General features: G+C 43.9%; 1 protein-coding gene across 5 annotated transcripts in view; it reads left to right on the top strand.

Annotated features, from left to right (window-relative positions):
* LOC111950127 (active breakpoint cluster region-related protein) overlaps window positions 1-16572 on the top strand; it is a 237659-nt gene that overhangs the window by 48924 nt on the left and 172163 nt on the right. Inside the window, exon 1 of one of the 5 annotated variants that reach the window (XM_070434432.1) lies at window positions 906-1060. The exons of 3 other annotated variants lie outside the window; for them this stretch is intronic. In XM_070434432.1, coding sequence (XP_070290533.1) covers window positions 1000-1060 — 61 coding nt within the window. In that variant the 5' untranslated portion in view covers window positions 906-999. Of the gene's footprint in view, window positions 1-905; window positions 1061-16572 lie in introns of those variants that run through there. One more of the 5 variants, XM_023967509.2, reaches the window with a different exon arrangement.

Raw genomic sequence — 16572 nt, 5'->3', positions numbered from 1 at the left:
TCAGTTGGCTTTTCATAGCCGATCATTAACACACACACACACACACACAAACTTGACATTCACCAAGGTTCAGCTTGCAGTGAACTAATCTATTTTGTCTCTGACACGAGCACAGCAACCTTTTTGCCCCCATCACTCCCTAACTCCAACAGTCTCAAACAGAGAAAAACACGGTTCACCTGCATCGCTCCAGATCACAGACTGGTAGTGATGTGGTAGTAGTGTGTACCGTGTCTTTAGTGCGGGCCAGTACAGCCAGCAACTGTTGTTTTGTCTGGTTATGACAGAGGCTTATTTGTGAAGCCATTCATGACACTTTAGCACACCCAGACTGTAGGAGACCAACAGGCTAGTCCATAGTCCTCAAGAAAATGGGGCTAATGCAACCTCTTCTGCGAGGGTGAGGAAGATGGGGAGATGAGGAAGAGAGCGAGAGAGTATCAACCATTCAGTTTTGACATCTCTCCCGAAAGAATAACAAAGACACAACATACACAAATAGTGTTCCATTTTGGATGTTGTTCTCATACAAGAGAAAGAGACAGAAATAAAGAGAGCGAACAGAAGAGAAGGAGAGAGTGGATTAGAAGAGCGCGAGGGGCTCTGCGCGCACGCTCAAGAAATAGAAAGAGCGAGAGAGGGGGTGGGAGTGAGTGAGCAAAAGAGAGCGAAAGGGAGGGAGTGCTTTCTGTCTACCCTAGCAACGGTTGGCTGTGGCTGTCTCTAGCCTGCTGTTGGAGCTCAGCCTGACAGCAACTGCTAAAGTAGAGGGCTGTGGACACACGCACTTTTGTTCTCTCCGCCTGTTGGATCCCAGTTTATTTGTATTTTTTCTTCTTTTGTTGCCTGAGATGACGACTGCCTTTCACCCGTGAATAAGAACAACAAAAAGAGGGTGTATTCAGCGGAAGCAGAGGAAGAGAGAGAAAAGGTATTGAGTGATAGAGAAGGGAGGAGAAAGGGAAAGAAGCATTTTTGAAGAGGAATCATTGCTGGAGGATGGAGCCCCTGAGCACTCGTGGCCTCCCCCGACTCTCTTGGATAGATACACTCTACAGCAGTATGTATCACTCTCTCTCCTCCTCTCTTCCTTCATCCCTCACCCACCACGTTCTCTGAGCTGAGATGTCTGATCTCATTAGGAACAGACACACATGCGCGCACACTGGGTTTTGTCACGACTCCCAATGAGTGCCCATCACTATAGCTGTCCATAACAACACACCCCAGTCCTACATGTATTATTTCAGCCTTCGAGGAGCACTGTTTTGGCCATTCATCTAAAGTGTGTGTGTACAGAGAAACGTCCGTGCCTGTATATCCCTCTCTTCTAATGATGATATTAGGTCATGTGTCACCTGTGGAAGTGCACAAATATATTAGCATATTTAACCAACCAGGACATATAGAAAGTGTTGGGGAAGCTACTCCGAAAATGTAGTTTACCAAGCTACCAATCACTTCACACTGGAAGAAGTTGGTCTTCATTAAAGCTACCCTTCAGAAACATTGTAGTTTACCAAGCTACCAATCACTTCACACTGGAAGAAGTTGGTCTTCATTAAAGCTACCCTTCAGAAACATTGTAGTTTACTAAAGTTACTTCAAAAAAGTAGTTCACTACATCCAAACTACGRATGTACATCTYAAATGTCASACTACAAATTGAAAGAACAGGTCACTTTGGTGTCATAAGCTACCAGAATGTGTACGGTAATCTAGCCTATTAAACACAAAAACAATGTTTCAAGTGAGAATTAGGCAGGTCTGATGCAAAGAATTACAATTATTGCCTTCACCCACATTTAATTTTTTGGTAAAAAAATGAGATGAACTATTGAAKATACTACCTACATTTGACTTTAGTTCAACTACCACCAAACTACTGCCAGATGTACTTACATGTTTTTAGTTATCTGTAGTTCACTACTCCCCAACACTGCCACTTGACAGTGTAAATTGTACAGATAACTTGGTATAGTGTTCTAACCAGGACACAAGCTGTGATGGTGCATTATTCAGTCATTCCGTTGTTTATTGTCCATGTAGATTCTTCATTGTGGTCAGTGTTTTTATTGGACAGTTTCTGTGAATGCCTGTTTTTTATTTATTATCCTGTAGGGTAGGCTAATGTAGTGCCTGACAAAATGTTTGTGTAGAAAATGGCCAGGATCATGAATCATGATGATTAATGTATGTTTCAATGTAGAATTAGAATATTCTTGATGATCTGTACTTAAGGATCTAGTTGTTGTCTTTACTCAGCATTCTTTGTATACAATAGCTTTTAAGATGTGTGTGTGTGTGCACGACTTACCCATACATGCATGAGTCGTGATGTGATTCCGATGGTCTCTGAGTCTTGTCTCAAAGGAGAGATTAGGTTTATGTAACAGCTTGTGGTCGTTTATTCTGCTGTATCGCTATTGTTCCCAGTTAATCTGCCCGTTGCGGGGGGACAGAGTGGGATGGAGAGCGGTGAGAGAATGAGGGGTGGTGGGAAAGTGAGAGCGAGGGGAAGGTAGAGGAAGATTAGGGAAGAGCGAGGGGAAGGTAGAGGAAGAGTGGGGGAGAGCGTGAGGATGGGAGGGGAAGGTAGTGGGGGAGATCGAGAGGTTGGGAGGGGAAGGTAGAGGAAGAGTGGGAGAAGGTGGAGGAGAGGGATGGTGGGAGAGCTGAAGAAGAGGGGTATTAGTGGTGGGGGGTTTTAAACAGTTGAAAGGCAATGGGGGGATAAGAGCATAAAGTACCATATTGTCAGGCCTAATGGGTTTACCAGGAAAAACATTTATTGGCATGGATAACACTTTGTCTGTGTTGATGACTCCATCTAAGAACTTACCCACGTTGGATACAGAGCAACACACAGAATCAAATCAAATGTATTTATAAAGCCCTTTTTACATCAGCTGATGTCACAAAGTGCTGTATAGAAACTCAGCCTAAAACCCCAAACAGCAAGCAATGCAGYTGTAGAAGCATGGTGGCTAGGAACAACTCCCTAGAAAGGCCAGAACCTAGGAAGAAACCTAGAGAGGAACCAGGCTWTGAGGGGTGGCCAGTCCTCTTCTGGCTGTGCTAGGTGGAGATTATGAGAGTACATGGCCATTGAGGCCAGATTGTTCTTCATGATCACAGTGGTTGTACAGGGTGCAACATGTCAGCACAACCCGCGATCACACAGGGGGTTGTTCACCAGATAAGTACAGTTATTCATCATTAGTCAGGATTATTCATGCATGTTTATCTTTTTTGCAAATGATCACCCTATTCTTTGCAGCACTACATATTAAAATACATCAAGCAGAAATAGACCACATTGAAAAGACTGTATGAGACAGTCAGTGGTGGTCTAACAATGAATAAAGACCATCCGGGCCGGGTTTGAAGTGGCTAGCAGCCGGTGGTTGAAGGAATTGTCTCGTTTGGCAGCAGCACAGCAGCACTGACAATGAAAGTGTCATTACACATCTCATTTCCTGTGTGAGTAGGTTAGACGTCTAACAAAGACCTTCTAATGAAGGAATAACAAGAGACCTTGTTGACTCAGATGGTCCTGGAGTTTAGTGTTAGATTATATTGAAGGCTACTTCCATTACATTATATTCTCCTCTCTTTTTCTCATCCTTCTATCATCCCTTCATCAGTGGAGTGACAGATCAATTGGACAGTCAGTGAGGGTGATGATTAATGTTGTGGAGAAATAAATGTTTGACTCTTTACTGCAGCAGTCTTGGCCAACCCACTCATGCCCCTCTGATGATATTCAGTCGCACTCTCACCGTCTCACACACACTTGTCACTCATTCATACAAAGTTCTTCCTGCCCTCCTCTCTGCCAAACCCCTTTTCAGAGAGGCAACCTACAGACTCATGAAAACTCTGCTTGGGTACAATAACATGCACAGCCATGATTGTGTGTATACAGATAGATAGATGGATCTAGGCTAGCATTATCTAGGTTAGCATTAACAGTTTATCATTTGTTTTGACAAACTCCATATCTGGCAAATAGGATATTTCTGTCCATGTGAGCACTGAGGTTGGTTTCAGTGTCTCGTCTCCAGTATTTTCACTTTAGCTCAAAGCCAAAGCCAACCGTACATTTTCATTATATTATATTCAGAGAAATCGTCTGGAGTCATGTGACGCTGATGCTGAAGCAAAACATCAAAGGAGAGGGATTATGTAAGAGACAGACTATAGCCTTAAATATGGCAGCAGAGGACACACACACACACACACACACACACACCAAATCCTAGTCACTGCAGGGAAGACTGACTTGGGAGTACCAAGATTTTAGCTCCACACGTGTCAAGAGGCAGTAACACTGCTGTGCCAATCCTGTACAACTATAGCCAGCTGTCTGCAGTGTTGGTGCAGTGGCCACTGTGATGCTAGGCATCATGCCACTGTGCTACACTGTGATGCCAGACATCATGCCACTGTGCTACACTGTGATGCCAGACATCATGCCACTGTGCTACACTGTGATGCCAGACATCATGCCACTGTGATGCCAGGTCATGCCACCGTGATGCCAGGCTAATCATCGCCACTGCTGATGCCAAGGCATCATGCCTGGGCACACTGTGATGCCAGGACTCATGCCACTGTAAGGTAGCATGGATGACAGCTGCACACCTGTGATGCAACTGTGCCGGATGCCAGGCCATCACTGTGTCACTGTGATGCCACGACATCATGCACACTGTTGATGCCAAGGCATCATCGCACTGGTGATGCGGCATCATGCACTGGTATGCAGGCGATCATCCACTGCGAATGACCAGCATCATGCCACTGTTGTACACCGTGACAACAGCATCCATAGCCACTGTGAATGCAGGCATACATGCCACTAACGTTGCTAACACTGTGATGCACACGACCATCTCATGGCCACTGTCTCACTTGATAAGCGCAGACCTATCCATGCCACTCGTAGAATGCCAGGCATCATGGCCACTGATGCCGCAGCATGCCACCGTGCATGCCAACAGGCAAGACCATGCCACCCAATCCGATGCCAGCAGGAATATGCCACGTACGATGCCAGCCAGGAATGCCACCGTTGGATGCAGTCAGCATGACCACCGGTGATGCCAGGCAGGACTTGACGTAGATGAGCAGGATGCCATGCGTAGAGCAAGGAGCAAGACTGGTTGATGGCCAGGGCAGGATAGCCACAGGTGACTGCCAGGCACAATAGCCACTGTGATTTGCCAGGCATCATGCCACTGATGATGCCAGGCGCATGCCACTGTTGATGCCAGCAATGCCACTGTGAATGCCATGCAGCATGCCACTGTGCTAGCTGAATCAGGCCCTCCTGGTTGGCTGTGTAATGATGTCAGCCATTAGAGCTCCAGCGGAGGTTTGTAGTATCCACTACTTCACATACATGTTTCATGGTATTTTTTACTTTAATATTTGTGTTGTGTGGCCGGTATTGAACTCTGATTCTGTACAATGATCCTATTGTCTTTGGCTGTAGAGATTTGAGTTGAGGGCTGGTTTATGAAGCAGAGACTGAGGTCCAGGGTTTGAAGCCTAAACAGTATGAGAGAAGCTGTTGTAAGGTTAATCTTATGTTCAGAAATGACAATCACCATGGGGTCATTCCATGTGAAAGTGGATGGAATGCAGTGTGGCATTTTGAGCAGGGGGTTAGTTGGATGGTTGGTTTATGTAACAGGGCCTAAAGGGCTTTCAATAGTATACAATATACACTATGAACGATAGCTTATCTCATGAAATACTCTCTAGAAAGCCGCTTTTGCTMTTGCGCTAGTCTATCCTATTGCGGATGCAATGCTAAGACATCTATCTAGACTATTAGTGCCTGGTTATGAAGCCAGTGTTCTGCCCACTGTAGAAGTGATCACATCAGCAGCCTGTCTAACGAAGAGCCTGGTCTGTGTTGAACTGTGTATGTCAGTGCTAACATAGAGGGAATGGATCCTACTTCTATGAGTTCGCCAAGAGAATAATGGAGTCTGTATGTGMACCTATTTACAGCCACTGTGTGGATCCATTGTGTTAGCAGTGTACTAACCCCTGATGCCTAAAGAGCTGCGTGCTTAATGATGGTTATTAGTGTATCTGAGCATCAGGGTGTGTTTGTGTTTGGCTCTGTTTTAGCAAATGGGGACAGCAAAGTGATTTTGGAGACCTTCCCAGAAACTAGAGAGAGATGGGAAAGAGGGCAGAGAGAGAGGGAGTGTGTCGGGGTAATTTAATAGGCTACTAGCTGAAGGTGTGTAACCCATTCATCACATTCACCCCTGAAAAAAACGATCTCAACATATTACTATCTCATTGTGTCAAAATCAGTTGGTCACCTGTGGATGGATGGTACTGTGGTCTACTGGATGGATGGTATGTGGTCTACTGTGGATGGATGGTACTGTGGTCTACTGTGGATGGATGGTACTGTGGTCTACTGTGGATGGATGGTACTGTGGTCTACTGTGGATGATTCTGTTCCAAACACATCCATTGGGTCTCGACCACAGAACAGGTCCTTCGACTGCCTCACCACTCTGTCGAATCCTGCTTTAGATTGTGGCTCTACAGCCTAGAAACAGAGCTACAGCTAACTTAGTGGCTCTGATAATGTCAATACACCCAACCTTACATGGATTTAGTGATGCTTTATGGATGTTTTATGAAGCCTGCTTCCCATACTTCCATAGTCCCTACTGTACAAACCACCTCCCATTGTCCAAAGACCCCCTCTGTCTCCACTCTCCTCCCCTTTTTCTGTTGTAGAAACAGAAATATTTTCATCCATTCCTTGGGGTTGGGCGAGGAACTGGGGCTGGGCGAGGAACTGGGAATTATGTAATCTGGAGCACATCCATTTTTATWCTAAATCATCTGAAACAATAGACAATTTGGGCATTGGTGCACGTGATAAGGAAAGGAGAGATTTGTGGAGATTTGAGGAAGAGAGAGCGGGTGTTTTAGATGGGAGATGAGAGTGAGTTACTGAGAGAGATTGYAAGCGATGAGGGGAGAAGGAGAGCGATAGAGTGTGAGAGCTGAGAGCAGAGGGAGGGTTTATCTGAGAGTAATTGCCCCAGTGTGTAATTCATCAGCTGTTCTCCTCTAGTCTACCTGCCAAGTGACTGGCATTAGTATTCTGCTGCAGCAGAGCCAACCTACCCGCCTGGCTGGCCCGCCTCATACTGCAGAATCACTAAGGAGTACCACTGACGGGGGAAATGACTGCCTGGGAATGCAGAGGTACCACACACACACACACACACACACACACACACACACACACCTCCAGTGCATTCCAGAGACATACCTGTCAGTTGTTTGAGTTTGAACAAACACTTCTGCTGTGCTATTATGACTGTCTGCTGTTAGGTGTATTGTGTTTTTTAGTGGGTCTTTGGTCTTCAACAATCAGCTGCCATGACCAGTGCAGGGTTGGGTGTGTAGATGCTGGGTGAACTGAACAGGCCACGGCTGTAGACAGAGAGAGGTTGGACATGATAAAATAATATCTAAAATATCTAAAATAAGCTGTGATTTAGTACCCAAACAGGCCTGTGTAAAGTTTAGCAAATGCAAAAGAATGATTAAAAAAAATATATATATATATTAATTGTTTCCTTTCTGTTCCAATGACTTATTGTGGTTAGAGTGTTGGACTAGTAACCGAAGGTTGCAAGATCGAATCCCCAAGCTGACAAGGTAAAAATCTGTTTTTCTGCCCCTGAACAAGGCAGTAAACTTCTTTGATATAGGGGGCAGCATTTTCACTTTTGGATGAATTGCGTGCCCATAGTGAACTGCCTCCTACTCTGTCCCAGATGCGAATATATGCATATTATTATTACTATTGGATATAAAACACTCTGAYGTTTCTAAAACTGTTTGAACGATGTCTGTGAGTATAACAGAACTCATATGGCAGGCGAAATCCTGAGAAAAATCCAAACAGGAAGTGAGAATTCTGAGACTGGTCAACGTTCAACTCATCGCCTATTCAATTCCCTGTAAGATATGGATTTGTTTGCACTTCCTACGCCTTCCACTAGATGTCAACAGTCTGTAGAACGTGGAATGAAGCTTATGCTGTGTTGTGGGGCTGGATGAGAGGGGAATGAGTCAGTGGTCTGGCAGATTGCCAGTTCCTGGTCACGCGCTTTCCTCATGATATCGCCTTGCGTTCCATAACTTCTACAGACACGAAGGAATGCTCCGGTTGGAACGTTATTGGATATATATGATAACAACATCCTGAAGATTGATTCTCTACTTAGTTTGACCAGTTTATTCGACCTGTTATAACTTTTGAAGTTTTTGTCCGAGTTTGCCTGCATCTGCGTGAGCGTTTGGACATGTGCACTGAACATGCTAGCAAAAGTAGCTACTTAGACATAAGTAATGGACATTATCGAACAAAACAACGATTTATTGTGGAACTAGGATTCCTGGGAGTGCATTCTGATGAAGATGATCAAAGGTAAGGGAATATTTATGATGTAATTTCGTATTTCTGTTGACTCCAACATAGCGGAGAKATTTTGTTCTTTTTGAGCGCCGTCTCAGATTATTGCATGGTGTGCTTTTTACGTAAAGTTTTTTTGAAATCTGACACAGCGGTTAATTTTGACGGACTCCAGGAAGAGTAGGGGTCTAATTAAGGCAATGGCTCTTTTTTGTCTCCTAACTTCACTGCTGCCTCAACACCAATATGCTGGGCTACAATTTCAGTCGTTTCTTAGAGGGCTGCATTGTGCCATCCCCACGGCCTCCACAATGGATTAGTCCACTCAGACAGGTGTCTTGTACGCCATACATTTTGGGGTTTTGCTTTGTTTGACTAAACAAATCTCGGTTGAACAACGGCCTATCGACCAAACAATAGACAGCCTATAGACACTCATTCTGTAGAAAACAAACAACCAATCTATCACTATCTATTGACTTTGACTTTGTTTGATCCCAGGTGTGAAACCTTTAAACCAAACACCCATTAAACTGCAAATTTTAGTCCCTGTTTTTTTTCTGTGTGTGATTTAAAGATTGATGGAATGGTATGGTGTGCCCCTCCCCCCCTTCCCCCCCCCCCCCCCCCCCGCTGGTCTCTGAGGTGTCGGTCTCTTGGCTTCTTCCCAGGTAGTGTTACAGTATTTCTGGGAGATAAGAAACAAAATGGCTTCTCTCCGTGTGTGTGTTTACACTGAAAAGGTCAGAACCTAGAGAGAGAGAGAGAGAATCACTATTGGGTACTCTGTTATTGCTCCAGTCAAGCCCAGCAAATGACTGCTATTTCTACTGCTTTCACATGAGGATTGCTGTTCAGTGTCTTTCTACTACACACATTACTAACTCTGTCTCTTCCAAGCACCATGTTTTGTATGTCGTGACCTTTTGTAATGAGAGCCAAACTAAAATCAATGTTGCACAGGCCTGAAATACTTACGAGCCCTTTTCCAACAATGCAGAGTTACAAAGTAAGAACCTTTGCAAYTAGAAAATAGTAACACAATAACGAAGCTATGTACAAGTACTGGTACTGAGTCAATGTGCAGGGATATGAGGTAGTTTAAAGCATCCACCCGTACCTCTGKTTCAGAGGYGTTGGGTTAAATGCAGAAGACGCATTTCAGTTGAATGCATTCAGTTGTACAACTGACTAGATATCCCTCTTTCCCTAATTGAGGTAATATATACATGTAGGTAGGGGTAAAATTGACTAGGCAATCAGGATAGATAAACAYAGTAGCAGTTGCATATGTAAAAGTGTGTGTTGGCGTGTAAGTACAGTATGTGTGAGTGTGTGGGTAGAGTCCAGTGAGTGTGTGGGTAGAGTCCAGTGAGTGTTTGGGTAGAGTCCAGTGAGTGTGCATAGTCAATGCAAATAGTCTGTATCATTTTATTAACTCTTCTACATTTTCTGTGCCCCTGCGGAAATCTAATTAACATAATAAAAAATCCCCATCAAAATCTGTCAGTTTAAGCGAGAGATGTTTTTTGGCATGGCCTTCGGTTCAATCCACCGCATCTGCCAGTATCGCCCTTCCGCACTTGCGGTGAAAGGGGGCAGAGCAAAGGCGGTGTATGTCAGACCATGAGACATCCCGAAAATCGATATTCTACTGAAAACGTCTGTGGCGTCTGAACGGTTTGGCCTACAAAACTATTTTGTCCCCTCTGTGGAAAGATGAAACTCTAACAAACACAAGAGTCACAGGACTCGTCTGAAGTTGGTACAGCCTCTTCTGCCAACTTCTGTCTGTAGTGTCCGAACAGTTTGGGCTACACACTAATATAATACCCCTCTGTGGAAAGATGAGTCTCTCTCTCACGAACACGAGCATTAGTGAGGTCAGGTATTGATGTTAGGCGTGGCTCACAGTCGGCGTTCCAATTCATCTCAAAGGTGTTCGATGGGGTTGAGGTTAGGGTTCTGTGCAGGCCAGTCAAGTTCTTCCACACCGATCTCGACAAACCATTTCTGTATTGACTTCGCTTTTGGCATGGGGGCATTGTCATGCTGAAACAGGAAAGGGGCTTCCCCAAACTGTTGTTACAAAGTTGGAAGCACAGAATCGTCTAGAATGTCATTGTATCCTGTAGTGTTAATTTTCCCTTCACTGGAACTAAGGAGCCTGAAACATGAAAAACAGCCCCAGACCATTATTCCTCTTCCACCAAACTTTACAGTTGGTACTATGCATTCTGGCAGGTAGCGTTCTCCTGGCATCCGCCAATCCCAGATTCCGTCAGACTCTGTAGTGATTCATCACTCCAGAGAATGCGTTTCCACTGCTCCAGTCCAACGGCAGCAAGCTTTACACTACTCCATTTGACATTTGCTATTGCGCATGGTGATCTTAGGCTTGCATGTGGCTGCTTGGCCATAGAAACCCATTTCATGAAGCTGAAAGTTGAAAGTCACCATTGTTTTCCTATGGAGATTGCATGGCTGTGTACTCGCTTTTATACACCTGTTAGCAATGGGTGTGGCTGAAATAGCCAAATCCGCTTATTTGAAAGGGTGTTCACATACTTTTGTGTTTAGTGCCTAAAATAAGGGGTTAAATACATATATATACAGTACCAGACCAAACGTATGGACACACCTACTCATTCCAGGGTTTTTCTTTATTTGTACTATTTTCCACAATGTAGAATAGTAGTGAAGGCATCAAAACTATGAAATAACACATATGGAATCATGTAGTAACCAAAAAAGTGTTTAACAAATCAAAATATATTTGAGATACTTTAAAGTCGSCACCCTTTGCCTTGAAGACAGCTTTGCACAAGTTTGACATTCTCTCAACCAGCTTCACCTGGAATGCTTTTCCAACAGTCTTGAAGGAGTTCAGTTCACTCTATTTTCCATGGAGAATACTGGATGTGGTGACTAGAAGGAAGGAGTCCTCTGTACGAGCATTACATAACACCCCACATACACCCACACTCCCTCTCCATCCCCCTCTTTCTTCACATTTTCTTTACCCGCTCTCTCCGTTGCAGTCTCCCTCTCTTTTTGATCTTTGCTCTCTGTCTCCCTCTGTCTCTCTTTCTCTCTCTTCACACTGTCTCTCTATCGACACACACATCCCCAGACCCAGTCAGTCTCAGGGCTTACAGTAGAGAGGACAGTAAAAGCCTTGTGCAGTGCCTCTGTCAGGGTCTGTCCTGTCATCTCTTATACAAGGGGCTTATTCAGGGGGATGCGATGTTACACAACATTGCTATAGATGTTACACAACATTGCTACACACACAACCATAATAGTTGTTTCCTATTTAGGCCTATTGGATATTTATTAAGTAATTATTTATTGAGGTTTTTGTCTCATTATTGAATCTCTGCTAGCTAGCTACATGCCATTTTCTCTTTTAGAATTAACGACAGGGTCAAAATATGATAAAAGAACTAACGACTTGCCCGCTTGGGTAGCAACTTCAGAATGCAATAAGAAATTCACTCATTAAAATATATATWTTTTTAAACAAACATCATGGCAAACTTTTTATAAATGCGATAATGCCCTTGAAACCGGGAGTTATCGTGTGATAATGCCCTTGAAACCGGGAGTTATCGTGTGATAATGCCCTTGAAACCGGGTTCTCAGGCATTATTTCTTAAGTGGCCTACCTATCTCGCCAGTGGCTCGGGTTGGCCAGCTAATTAGCGTGTACGGCGCTGGGTGCCATGGTAACGGTGGTGGTGGTGGTGGTTGATGTATGCATGTGGCATTTGAGAGAGAAAGGGTCCTTATCTCTTCCCTCTACAGGCATACGGCTGAACAGCCTCATCTGATGACGAGACCTGCTTCTGTCATTTCCTCTGTTTGTTCTCCCTCTCCTGTAAAACATCACTCTCCCTCTCCCTCCTCCTTTCAGTATGGCATGCTATGGTTGTCAATCGCTTTGTGTGAGAGGTTGGATTATGCATTTGTGTGTGTGTGCACGTGTATGTGTGTKTTTTATTATGTTCCAGTCAAGCCCACATATGCATATTTCACCAACATATACTAGAAGTGTGTTCAGCCCACTTCGACAAACAATTTGGATCATTTGTCGAGCAATTTGATTACTTGTCATTATAGTTTTGCTCACATTCTAGCCTACTCATGTGAACTAGTGTGAACCCATACTACAGTACCTCTGTGCTCACAATCTCACCTTAACCCCACTGGCGTAGCACACAGTGCCGCATATGAACACGTCATGAGCCATGATTTATTACATTTTTGAATTACAGGAAACTGCTAAATTTTCCCTCAGGCTCATGTCAAAATGTGTAAAATAGCATGAGATCAGCTATACAATGGCATATGTTCTCCTGCCCCTGCTAATAAATCCATACAATATACACCATGCATATTATTCTCTGCCCCATGGCTAAGAAATCCAATAAATTATCACATAGCTATGTTTCTCTGCCCATTGGCTAAGCGAAATCCATAATATACACATTGCATAGTTTCTCGGCCCCAATGCTAACGCTCACAATCCATAAATATACAAAACAAATGCATAGAGTTTGCTGCCCCAGCTAAGTAATCCATAAAATATACACCAATGGCTATCGTTTCTCGCCCCACTGCGCTAAGATAAATCCACAAATAGACACAAGACATATTTCTCTCTGCCCCATGGCTAGTAATCCATACTGTAATATACACGAATGCATCTGTTTCCTCTGCCCCATGGCTAAGTAAATCCATAAATATATACACAGCCTTTAGAAAGTCTTAACCCTTTTTACTTTTAACACATTTTGTTGTTACAGCCCAAATTTTAAATCCARTAAATTMAGATMTTGTGTCACTGATCTACACACAATACCCCATAATGTCAAAGAGGAATTATGTTTACAAATGAATGAAAGCTGAAATGTCTTGAGTTAAGTATTCAACCCTTTTATTATGGCAAGCCTAAATAAGTTTTGGAGTATAAATTTGCTTAACAAGTCACATAATAATTTGCATGGACCTACTCTGTGTGCATTCTTGTGTTTTGACATGTTTTTTTAAATGACTACCTGATCTCTGTACACCACACATACAATTATCTGTAAGGTCCCTCAGTCGAGAAGTGAATTCTAAGCACAGGTTTTCCAATGATTTGCAAAGAAGGGCACCTATTGGTAGAAAAAAAATATACAAAAAAAAAAGCAGACATTGAATGTCCCTTTGAGCATGGTGCAGTTCTTAATTACACTACAAAGATACAGGCACCCTTCCAAACTCAGTTGCCATCGAGGAAGGAAACCACTCAGGGATTTCAACATGGTGGTTTTAAAACCATTAGAGTTTAATTGGTGTGATAGGAGAAAATTGAGGATGGATCAACAACATTGTAGTTACTCCACTATACTACCCTAAACAACAGAGTGAAATGACGGAAACCTGTACAGAATAAAAATATTCCAAAACATGCATCCTGTTTGCAACAAGGCACTAAACTAAAACTGCCAACAAAAAATGTCAAAGAAATGAACTGTTTGTCCTGAATACAAAGTGTTATGTTTGGGGCAAATCCGATACAACATATTACTGAGTACCACAATCCATATTTTAAAGCATAGTGCTGGCTGCATCATGTTATGGGTATGCTTGTCATCGGCAAGGAGTAAGGAGGTTTTTTTAAGACAAAAATAAACGAAATGGAGCTACGCAGAKACTGGGAGACAKATTCACATTTCAGCAGGACAATTACCTAAATCCCAAGGCCAAATATACACTGCAGTTTCTAACCAAGACAACATTGAGTTACAGTTTTGACTTAAATTTGCTTGACAAATCTATGGCAAGACTTAAAAATGGCTGTCTAGCAATGATCAACATCCAACTTAACAGAGCTTGAAGCATTTTTAAAACAATAATGGGCYAATATTGTACAATCCAGGTATGCAAAGCTCTTGGAGAGTTACCCAGAAAGACTCACAGCTGTTATTCTAAAATAGATTAAATTTTTTTCCCCCCTCATCAATCGACACACAATACCCCTTAATGGTAAAGCAAAAACAGGTTTTTTGAAATGTTAGCAAATTTATATAGAAGTCTGTGCTTTTCCAAATCATGTCCAATCAGTTGAATTTACCACAGGTGGACTCCAATCAAGTTGTAGAAACATCTCAAGGATGATRAATGGAAACAGGATGCACCTGAGRTCAATATTGAGTCTCATAGCAAAGGGTCTGAATACTTATGTAAATAAGGTATTTCTGTTTTTTATTTGTAATACATTTGCAAAAATGTCTAACCATGTTTTTGCTTTGTCATTATGGGGTAATGTGTGTAGATTATGATATTTTTTATTTAATCAATTTTAGAACAAGGCTGTAARTTAACAAAATGTGGYAAAAGTCAAGGGGTCTGAATACTTTCTGAATGCACTGTATAGTGGAATCTTTGTTGCGTGCCTCAACCACTCTTTCTTCTAGACCTGTGCACGGCAGGTGTGTGCACTTACCTGAGTGTGTTTGTCTCCGTATTGATTTGTGCATAAGATGGATTGATCTCTGCGGTGTCTCATGGGGGAAACGGTACAGGTTGCAGTGGCATCTCTCTCTCACAAAACAGTCTCTGTCTCACAGCTGCTACGGTACGGACTCTCTCTATGAACAAATCTGTGTCTTTTCCTTATTTTTCAACAGCCAGGGGTGGGCAGCTGGGGTCCTGAAGAGCTGCAGGGTGGGCAGCTGGGGTCCTGAAGAGCTGCAGGGTGGGCAGCTGGGGTCCTGAAGAGCTGCAGGGTGGCAAGCTGGGGTCTGAAGAGCTTGCAGGGTGGGCAGCTGGGGTCCTGAGACTGCAGGTGGCAGCTGGGTCTGAAGAGCTGCAGGGTGGGCAGCTGGGTTGAAGAGCTGCAGGGTGTGCTAGCGGGGTCCTGAGAAGCTGCAGGTGGGCACTGGGGTCCTGAAGAGCTGCAGGGTGGGAGCTTGGGGTCCTGAAAGCTGCAGGGTGGGAGCTGGGGTCCTGAAGAGCTGCAGGGTGGGCACTGGGTCCTGAAGACTGCAGGGTGGGCAGCTGGGTCCTGAAGAGCTGCAGGTGTGCTGCTGGGGTCCTGAAGAGCTGCAGGGTGGGCAGCTGGGGTCCTGAAGAGCTGCAGGGTGGGCAGCCTTTTGTTTCAGACTGGCACTAACACCAGATGTTTGTTAAAAATGGTGGTCTTCATTCAGACTACTATTTAAATAGGTGTTGGAAATGAGCTGAAACATGAGCCTATACCTTGCAGGCATCATGTTGAGTTACTTACCCCTGTGCCATAATGATCATCCTCTGTATCAGTAGATTCAATTACATTCAAATGATCTCATTATGCATGTTTCTCCATACAGTACCATTACCTAGAGGCGTGGTGCTGCTGTAGATGTTATACAATGTTGTCTTCAGCCCTGGCTGGCCATGTTGTTTATGAACATCACTGTTATCGCCCTGCCCTGTACAACACAGTTCAGAGCTAGGCCTTAATAAAGACCTAGATGTCCCTAGTGTCACGTCGTGACTTGTGATTGACTGCCAGTACCAGGCCAGGGAATGCATGAAGAGCTGCATGTGCACAGTGACATGCATATGGCTGCCACCTCTCCCTCTCTCCATAATGCAGTAGTGTGTTTCAGAATACGCTTCTGTTGTAATGTGGGTCCCGTTACGGTGTTTTGCTAGAGCTCCTTTACATCTTTGGAAAGGTGCACAGATGGTGTTATGGAATCTTGTCAGCAGTCCAACACACACACACACACACACACACACACACACACACACACACACACACACTCATATTTCTCTCCTATAATGACCTGTCCATAGAAACACCAAGGTGCACTGTGGTCTTCTCCAGATGAGACTCCGCCCCGACACACACTGGATCTCTCCAAACGTGCACAGCGTGTGTGTCCTGTCCTCACCGGTCGCTAAAGATGAAACTGACTGCGCAGGCTCTCTGTCTAGTGGCAATTTGTTCTGATGCTGAACAAAAAGCTTTACCAGTGCCCGCTGCAGGGTTCAGTGCTGCCTGCCAAACATTACGTAACCGCTTCCCACTGTAGGACACTGCAGATAGGTGCTGAGCCAGCCAC

This window comes from Salvelinus sp. IW2-2015, linkage group LG23, assembly GCF_002910315.2.
Source record: "Salvelinus sp. IW2-2015 linkage group LG23, ASM291031v2, whole genome shotgun sequence".
In the NCBI taxonomy this organism is placed as follows: Eukaryota; Metazoa; Chordata; class Actinopteri; order Salmoniformes; family Salmonidae; genus Salvelinus; species Salvelinus sp. IW2-2015.
This window is presented reverse-complemented; position numbering and strand designations above follow the sequence as displayed.